The 9,831-nt window shown below is 39.7% G+C and overlaps 1 protein-coding gene, 1 non-coding gene and 1 pseudogene across 7 annotated transcripts in view; 2 read left to right on the top strand and 1 right to left on the bottom strand.

Moving 5' to 3' along the window:
• Positions 1–53: 53 nt before the first annotated feature.
• LOC117015019 (60S ribosomal protein L17-like) lies at positions 54–2,168 on the top strand (annotated as a pseudogene).
• Positions 689–853, bottom strand: LOC117015475 (U1 spliceosomal RNA). The gene has a single exon (XR_004421717.1). It is a non-coding gene; the product is annotated as a U1 spliceosomal RNA (small nuclear RNA).
• A 5,579-nt stretch (positions 2,169–7,747) lies between the features above and the next one.
• RPS6KC1 (ribosomal protein S6 kinase C1) overlaps positions 7,748–9,831 on the top strand; it is a 138,366-nt gene continuing 136,282 nt past the window's right edge. For 2 of the 6 annotated variants that reach the window (XM_033093397.1, XM_033093398.1), the window contains exon 1: positions 7,748–8,018. In XM_033093397.1, the coding sequence (XP_032949288.1) occupies positions 7,914–8,018 (105 nt within the window). In that variant the 5' untranslated portion in view covers positions 7,748–7,913. The remainder of the gene's footprint in view (positions 8,019–9,831) is intronic. The other 4 variants (XM_033093400.1, XM_033093399.1, XM_033093396.1 and 1 more) reach the window with 3 other exon arrangements.

Here is a 9,831-nt window from a genome sequence, read left to right as displayed (position 1 = left end):
TTTCAGAAGAGGGCAAAACACCCGTCCTGCGTCTTAAAGAAACAGGAAGAAATAAACTGCTGAGTAGTTTTAAGGCATATGGGAGGGTGCAGTGTGGTTACTGTATGAGAACTGAGAAGAAAAAAAAATTATTTTCGCGTACTTTTACAATGTCCTTGGGAAATTCGGAAGGTGGATGCCCAAGGTAGGGAAATGCCCTTCTCTGGGTTCTCATAGAACTGAGGTGCCACCGAATTTTGCAATTAATTTTGCAGGAACACTTCTGCAGAGGTCACTTTTAAACGTATGTTGTTTGTCATGTGTGTCCATCTCTATCAAATTTGGTATACGATTCTAGGTTCTTGGAAAACATTATTTAAGTGGAGACTCCTCCAAGAGATATAAGTGTGGAAGAATAAAGTAGAGAGAGCAGAAGGGCAAAAGATACTGGAAGGCAGGAGCACATAGGCTCTTTGGGAGAGCAGTGGAGTAATTTTTTGGGAAGGCTTGTGTTAATAAGGAAATCATATACATTTGAAGAAAACTTTTTCCTTTAGTATAAATATAGTTGATTACCCTTTCTTGTGGTAGTTATGTTCTACAAAACTACTGCCAACATTGAATTAGTGAATACTGAACCATTTCTCCTAGGGGAGCACCTTAGTCGTTTTTGTTTTGTTTTCTTTCATTCTTTTTTTTTTTTCTTTTTTAGGGGAGAGCGCGAACGCAGTCCCCCACTACCACAAATTATGCAGTCGAGTTTCCCACATTTGGGGAAATCGCAGGGGTCAGCACATCCGGAGTGCAAGCGATAAGCCTCGCCCTGGGAAAACCACCTTGGTGATCATGGTTATCTCCACTGCCAGGTAAGTATTGTTGTTTTATTTCTTAATTTCTCTTTTTATATTTATCTCTCATTGCTATGTGTATGAAGCAGAGGATATCTTCAGTGCAAGGATGTATATCTCAGCTGGAAGTACAAATATATTGTGTTATGTAATGTCCAGAAGCAATTTCTTTATAAGTACAAAATTTATGCCTCAAGAACCTTGAGGACACTGAGCACAGGAAATGGGAAGACTCCTGAGTCACATAGATCAGGGTTTTAGCACAGACCCTGACACGTCCAACCTGTGTGCCATTGGCAAATACTCATATGTATATCACCTCTTTGACTGCAGTTACCTCATCTCTAAAAATTGAGATAATAATGCTTATGAAATATTGTGAGGATTAAATAAAATGATAGCTGTGAAGTATCTGTTATAAGACGCACAGAGGCAGGATTGTTTTATGTTGCATCAACTTTGTATGCAAAACAAACTTGAACACATAAAATTGGTTAAATAGTTCCCGAAAGCGCCCTGAGGTGACCTCTGAAAATGGTTCGCTATTCGCTTGACCCAGAGAACCCCACAAAATCATGTAAATTGAGAGGTTCAAATCTACAGATTCATTTTAAGAACACTCGTGAAACTGGCCATCCAGGATATGCATATCCGAAAAGCCACCAAGTATTTAAAGGATGTCACGTTACAAAAGCAATATGTGCCATTCCATCATTACAATGGTGGAGTTGGGAGGTGTGCCCAGGCCAAACAGTCGGGTTGGACGCAGGGTCGTTGGCCCAAAGAGAGTACAGAATATTTACTGCACATGCTTAAAAATGCAGAGAGTAAGGCTGAACTTACGGGTTTAGATGTAGACTCTCTGGTCATTGAGCACATCCAGGTGAACAAAGCTCCCAAGATGCAGCGCAGACTTACGGAGCTCACGGGTGGATTAACCCATACACGAGCTCTCCTTGCCACATTGAGATGATCCTCACTAAAAAAGAACAAATTATTCCTAAACCAGAAGAGGAGGTTGCTCAGAAGAAAAAGATCTCCCAGAAGAAACTGAAGAAACAAAAACTTAAGGCCCGGGAGTAAATTCAGCATCAAATAAATGCTAATAAAAGTAAAAGCAGAAAAAAAAATTGGTTAAATAAACTATGATATACTGAATAAATAATACGCTTGTACACATAGAACAGAACTTTATGCAGACCCTTTGGGAAACTGTCAGAGGAAATTAAAAACAAGATAAAAATGTTATAAAATTAAATGAAAAGTAATACAGTATAGATTCAATGTATGTGGTATTCATTTAATACTCTCAGGTTTTTTAGCCAAGAATGCGTATCCTAATGTTTAATAACCTATTTTGAACTATTGATTGATATAAATTTTTCCTGTTTTTCAAGAAACCTTGTATCCTTTGTTAATGAAAACCTCCCAATTAATGAAGTTACGTAATCATATGTACATGTACATGACATTTATATATAAATATAGGGTATAAAAATTACTTTTGTGTTTTGCTCTTAGAAAAACAGGATTTGGCAACGTGTGGATTGCAAGGAAAAGCTAAGAAATAAAGATTAAAATCTAAATTTGAAATGTGTCTCAACTCCCACACATGTTCTTCTACTTCACTCTGAACCTCTAAATTCTGTTAAAGATTTCTTTATAACCTCTCAACTCTCACAATAAAAATATCCCAGGTTGTCATGGTGACATAGTTCTTTCCCCTGCGGAACCTTGTAGTCTGGTGCAGTGTCTCCTAATTCCTGATGGTTGTGGAATCTTTCCCTTCTTTTCTTCATACTGTTTTTCAATTTTCCAGCCTAATATTATTAATACATCTGAGCCTGCCAGAGTGGTGGCAAATTAAATATTTAATTTGGAACAGGGCAGATTTAATTAACGGTCTTAAAATAATCAGTAAATCAGTCTGGAAAGCTAATGGAATCCTCCATGGGTATATGTTCTGTAGTGGTTCTTGATTAAAACACTACAGGGCTCAGTCCTTGCTAGAATTTCTCATTTATTTCTAAGCTTGTATAGGCTGATTAAATTAAGAACTCTTGGTCTCTAGCCTTTTAAAACAGAGGTACAATGATGGGGAACTAGGTAGTCAGGATATAAACTTCAGGTTAGCTGTTCTCTTCCCTCCACCCCTAAACCCTTTCTTTTCCCCAGCTCTCAGTCCCAGAATGGGTGCTTTGCACATTTGCGAGTTCCTATAATGCAGAGGCTCGTGGATGTTGTGGAATTGAGCTTAACTCTGACAAATGATCCTGCTGCCTGGCTTGGTCTGTTTTAAGGCTTCTAGAATTATCTTTTTTTGGAAGGTATTCAAGAGTAGATCTTAGCAGGAGTTCCTTTGACGCAGAGGAGAATGAAGCGGCTGAGAAATGGAACAGCAGAGGAAAGCATGAGAAAGCTGCATGTAAGAAAGAATAAAATACTCTTTGTGGTTGTCCAATACCCATTTGAGGAGAAAAACCATGTCTTTTGTTTGTCTACATGATGAATAAATAAATAACTATTTGATGGTAAGTTTACCAAGTATTTTGACTTTGCCCCTGTCAAAACTACACATTAGCTAGAAGCAGTATCTATCCTTCACAAATGCTAACATCAAGGTGTAAGGTATGTATCACTTTATTCTCTTTAATGAATCTTTAGTTCATAAAGAGTTATCTGAGAAGTCTGGGATTCTAGATGTCAAAAAAGATTTACGGGAATCTTCGAGCTATTATAATATTTTGAAAAATCGAATAGAAATTGAAGGAAAATGCAAGAAGGAAGCAAAGATGTACTAAAACCTCAAGTTCCTTTGCTTTTGACTGATATTACATATATGAGTTTAATATGGGAACATTTGTTATTTCATTCTGGTCAGAAGCTCAGGTCAGTAGTTATATGTCAATGACTTTGGTGAAGAAGATAAAACAAATAATTATACTTAATGTATGTAATTAGATTGGCAGGGAAAAAAATCTTTAGCGCCTTGGAGTTCATGCATTCAGCAAATACCTCTTATCTTCCAGCCACTGTGACAGATACTGAGGGTAAGAATACCAGTGAAGAATAGTCCCCATCTTTAAGGAGCTCACAATGTAGTGATTTAAAAACATGTCAGTCCTAAATTACTGTATTTCCCTGAAAATAAGACCTAGCTGGACAATCAGCTCTAATGCGTCTTTTGGAGCAAAAATTAATATAAGACCAGGTCTTATTTTACTATAATATAAGGTCTTATTTTACTATAAGACAGGGTATATAATATAATGTAATATAATATAATATAATATAATATAATATAATATAATATAATATAATATAATACCGGGTCCTACATAAGACTGGGTCTTACATAATATATAATATAATATAATATACTATAATATAATATAATATAATATAATATAATATAATACCGGGTCTTTATTAATTTTTCCTCCAAAAGACGCATTAGAGCTGATTGTCTGGCTAGGTCTTATTTTCGGGGAAAGACGGTAGCTTATGTAACATATCACTACCCTGTATGAATTGAATCAGGTGCTGTAGTTCAGATGTGGGATAGAGGCATGGGAGCAGAGAGGAAGGAGTGCCTAATTCTCCTTGAAAAAGAATACAGGGGCTGTGAAAGAGTGCTTTAGAGAGAAATTAGTCTTTGAGTGGGCTGATTCCAGAGGCTGGTTAGGGGTAGTATGGGGTAGGGATTTCAAAAGAAACATGGTTTGAAGATCTGGAGGTGCAAATTTGCAAAGGATTTGGCTGAAACCCAGAGAAATGAGACTGACAGGTGAGCAGGGACCAGACATCATGGATTCTAGAAACTACGACAGAAATGGCAACAGGACCCACTGAAGAGTTTTACAGAGGAGTGACGTAATGACATGGTTTTAAAATGAATAATTTTAATGGGACTATGAAGGATGGATGGGAGGAGGCTAGGAAGACCAGGGTAGTTTTTACTTCCTTAAAAATTTAAAAAACATTAATTGGGGTACAACATACAACAAAGTGCATAATCTTAAACATTGAGCTTGATAAATATTTTCATGTGTATGCGCTTATGTAACCATTAATCAGAGTATGAACTGTTCCAGCAACCTAGAAGAGTCTCTCATGTGCTTCCCAGGCAATACCCATTGTACGTACTACCCCTCACCCCACACTTTATGGAGAGCCATTATTCTGACTTCAGTCGCTATAGATTAGTTTCAATTGTTCTTGAACTTTATATGAATAGAATCATAGAATATGTACTCTTATGTCTGCCTTCTTATGTTCAACATTATGTGTGCAAGATTCATCCTTGTTGATAAATGTAGCAGGAGTTCATTCTTTTTAGTTGCTCTGTACATTCCACTGTATGATTTTATACCACATTTTAACTTACCCATTTTACTGCTGATTGACACTTGGGTTGTGTCAAATTTTTGGATCTTATGAATAATAGTGCTTAGAACTTCCTTATGTGTGTCTTTTTATATTGGATATATTCACTTTTCTTGAGTATCTATCCAGGTAATGAAATTGTTATTATTATCAGTATTTTTACCTTTAGTCATTCTGGTACTACAGTCTATTAGGTGGATATTTGGATTTTTTCCATTTTGGGGCTGTTATGAATAAAGCTGCTATAAAAATTCACACATATGTCTTTATGTGGACATATATTTTCATTCCTAGGAGTGAGATAGCTGAGACATCTGGTATGTGTACGAGTATGTTTATAAGAAACTGCTAAACTGTTTCCCAATGTGGCTGTATCATTTTGAATTCCCACTGGCAACCTATGCAAGTTTCAGTTGCTCCTATCCTTGTCAACATTGGGTAGTGTCAGTTTTTAAGATTTTAGCCATTGTTGTAGTTCTAAGGTGATATCTTGTACTTTTAAAAAAATTGAGATAAAATTCATATAACATAAAATTCACCATTTTAAAGTGTACAATTCAGTGGTTTTTTAGTGTTTTTGCAAGTGTGTGCAATCATCACCATTATCTAATTACTGATTCAATAGTTTTACTTGTTATAGGCCTATTCAGATTTTCTTTTTTCTTGAGCCAGTTTTGGTTTTGGCTTTGGCCAGTTTGGACATGCTTTTCTTTAGCTCTTTGAACATATTTAAAATAGCTTATTTAAAATCTTCTCCTAGAAAAGACCAACATTTTGGCTTCCTCATGGGCATGGTTTTTATTGATTGCTTTTCCCCTATGTATGGGCCATGTTTTCTTGTTTTTCAGGATGGCTCATTATTTTTTGTTGAAAACTGGACATTTTGAATATTATAATGTGGCAACTCTGGAAATCAGATTTTCCTTCCTTGGGGAGAAGGGTGGCTCAGGTGGTTAGAGCGCAAGCTCTGGGCACTGGGGCTGCCGGTTCGATTCCCACATGGGCCAGCGAGCTGCGCCATCTGCAACTAGAATGAAGTCAATGAGCTGCCACTCAGCTGCTGGGTGGCCAGATGGCTCAGTTGGTTGGAGCGTGGGCTCTCAACCACAAGGTTGCCAGTTCAACTCCAGCAAGGGATGGTGGGCTGCACCCCCTGCAACTAACAACGGCAACTGGAGCTGAGCTGTGCCCCCCACAACTTTGAAAGACAATAACTTGACTTGGAAAAGTCCTGAAAGTACACACTGTTCCCAATAATAATAATAAAAAAGTCCTGTTCCCCTTCCCCAATAAAATATTTAAAAAAAATTTTTTTTCTTTCCTCCCCGGAGTTCACTGCTATTGCTTGACTAATTCCTATCTCTCTTGTTTTAAGAGTCAGCCATAGTTTCCCCTTTATCAGAAAAGCTTAGCTAATCTTCAGTTCTGAATTAGATGTACTCTATAGCACTCCATATGTACATCTGTCATCGTACTTGTCACAATGTATCTTAACTGTTTTTTCCTACTAGATGGCACTTGAGAGCAGGGATTCTGTAACTCCAATGCGTAACTGACATGTCTGGCATGTAGGACGTGATTAATTCAAATTTAATGAATAAATGACAGATTTAGGCATTGTAGGCTGAGAAGGAGCTGGTAGTGAGGAAGAGATTACAGGCATAAAAAGCATAGTTGGGATGTCATTGATGGAACAATGTCTGCCAACGATGGTCGGTTTCAGTGCACAGGTGGAGTGATTAGTCTTAAAAATGAAGTAGGGATCTGTCTACATATTAGATAAGAATACAAATGTGAGAAGAGGGAGGGATTGTTACTAAGGGCTCCTTTTAATTTTTCCCCTGTAAAGAAGTTGCCCACTTGAGGCAACACTGCAAAGGGTAGGGAGGCAATCCGAAGAGGAATAGAGGATTGAAGAAAATGGCAGACGTGGAATGACTTATGGAGAGAGACTCCTGATCAATGAAAGGTAAAGGAATTGCCAAGCAGTGGATAGCAATCAATTGAAACTAGAGCTTTGAGAGGTCGTGTGATTTTTATTTATTTTCCTTTCAGACGCAAGCTTCCGCTTTTAGAATCTAAGGGAATAAATGTTTAGATTGATAAGAGTTGGGGTTTGCTGTGGAGGTAGACAGGTGGACGGGATTCGTGTTAGAAGGACGGGTTATGTCTGCGAGAATTCAGATGTTGTGGGTATTTAAAATGATAGACCGTGGGTAGGGAAGGAAAGATGCTCGGCTAGCGCATCTTCCACCCCTTTAGGACTCCAAACAAGCGTGTACAAGGGCTGGGTAGGGCTGTGGAGGACCAAGCTCTCACCGGTATGTCGTGGCTGCAACAGCTGTCACAAAATACAGCAGTGACAGAGTTAGCGCCCTACGAGACTCGGTGAGGACGACTCAGATCTCCTCAGTGACGAGAGTGGCGGTGCGACCACCTGACCCTCGCCGACGTGCCGGGCCCAGGCCCAAATACGGCTCAGAATATGAAATGAAATCTTCTTCTCCCAGGATGCAAGATGATGCCTGACCCGGAAGCTCCTCTGCCGACCCGGAAGCAGAGCTGTGCGCCGGTGGCGCTGGTGGAGCCACCGCCCCCTCGCCGTTTCGCCGCCGCTTGGGGAACCCGGAGAGCCGCGGCGAGGGGTTACCCTGATGGTACCCCGCAGGCGGCGGCGGCGGCGGCAGAGGTGGCGGGAGGATGAGCTCTACCCGGGAGCGAGGTGCCGACCTGGCCCGTTTCTACACTGTCACCGAGCCCCAGCGACACCCAAGGGGCTACACGGTGTATAAGGTTACCGCCCGGGTGAGTGCCGGTGTCGGGCGGGGGTAGGAGCCTGAATTGGGACGGGCTGGTGTGGGGACCCTCTTATGAGGGTACCTGACCCCGGGTCACAACCGAGAGGGGCACTGGGTGGGCCGGGATTTGCGTCGGAGGTGGGGACTTCAGGAAGGCGGGGGTAGGGCTGGATGTGGGATGCCTGGGATTCCACTGGGGAAGGTGGCGGTAGGGTTCCTTATTCCAGGGTGGAGCAGAGATCGCTGACTTTTAATTCATGACTCAGCCCCCATCCCATTTGGATTTTCTCTTCTGAGGCTGAAATTTGCAGAAGTAGTTTTGCTCGCTTCCGAGGGATAATGCAGATTCAAGAAATAATTTATGTATTGTTTGATTTATGTAATGGGTGATATTTCTTGTTTCCACCGTTCATACAGCGTCAGGATTGCGCTGAGGCAGACAGACTTAGAGAAGGATGTCAAGTGTTAGGGCCACCAGCCTAGGATCTTTGTCTGTCTTTTGGCCTTTAGTATTTCGTGGTTTACAGTAGGAGACATGAGAAATTCCAGTTACGATGTCTTGTGTGAGTTGTCTTGAGGGCACATTTAAAAGTTGTGAGTCTTCTTTACGTGAACTAATCGGTCCAATTTGTAGTACCCACTTTATGTTTCGTTGCTTTTGCTCCTTTTAAAGAGAGTTTGCATCTCCCTTCTTGAAAAATAAGAATAATAAAATTAAATATATCTATATGTATGTAATGTATGTATGAGTATGTATGTATGTATATGAGGCATTTTGTACACATCATCAGTTGAATCCTAATTGTAATGATGAGGAAACTGAGGTTCAAGGGAGTTTCATAACCCAGCTTTACATTGCAAGGCAGTAGCACATCTGGGATTTGAGGCCACTTCTGCTTAACTCCAAATTATATAAAAGGTTAAGAATTAACTTTGTCATTATCATCAGTTGTTAAAAAAAGAGAGGTACTGGTATAGTAATAATATGATATACATTTGGAGGATATAGTAATCGTGTGATAGAGAGCTCAGGAAGGAGGCCTTGAGAAGAACCTTGAAGATGAAGTAGACTTAGAGAAGCAGAGTTTGGGATATGGGAGTGGCATGAGGTATATGGAAATGGTGCAGAATTGAACCAAATGTGAGAAGACGGGATGAGCAAGTATATTTACAGATAATAAGATCAGGCCCGGCTATTGCAGGGCACTGTACTGAGAATAGAGGGAATTTTGCTGCTCCCTGTATAGGTGTAGTGTTAGTTGTAGGTTGTGTAAGAAATTTTTTTAAGATTAAGGGGCCCTTATTACACCACTCTTAAAATCTTTGTCGTCATTGGGCCCTTCAAAAATCTAGACTTAGTTTCCTAATATAATTTATGGAATTAGAATGATTTTCAACGTAATGTTTCCCTCATAGCACCCTGTTCATTCTGTATTATAACAGTTGCCACATTTTTTTTTGTATTACTGTTTATATGTCTGGGTTTCCAGTAGATTTAGAGCAGGTCTGTATCACTGGTATTTGTTTCCTTTTATAACACCAAAGGCAGTGCATGGCACATAGTGCCTAAAAAACATTGTTGAATGTTTTCCTCTCTACTCTAGGCGACATGATGAATAAGTGTTTAGTTCCAGGCACTAAGTGCTGTGAGGGATACAAGGCTGAAAAAAGCATGGATCTTCCTTTCAAGGATACTCAGAGTAGAAGAGAGTTCACTGGACTTGAAGAAGCATAGTGCAAGATAGAAAGTATTAAATGTCATAAGAGACTATAGGAACGAGCTGTGGGATTTCACAAGATAGAGATTGCTTCTGGTTCAA

Source organism: Rhinolophus ferrumequinum, chromosome 22 (assembly GCF_004115265.2).
Source record: "Rhinolophus ferrumequinum isolate MPI-CBG mRhiFer1 chromosome 22, mRhiFer1_v1.p, whole genome shotgun sequence".
Taxonomy (NCBI): Eukaryota; Metazoa; Chordata; class Mammalia; order Chiroptera; family Rhinolophidae; genus Rhinolophus; species Rhinolophus ferrumequinum.
The sequence above is the reverse complement of the archived record's forward strand: the minus strand, read 5'-3'. Positions and strand labels throughout refer to the sequence as shown.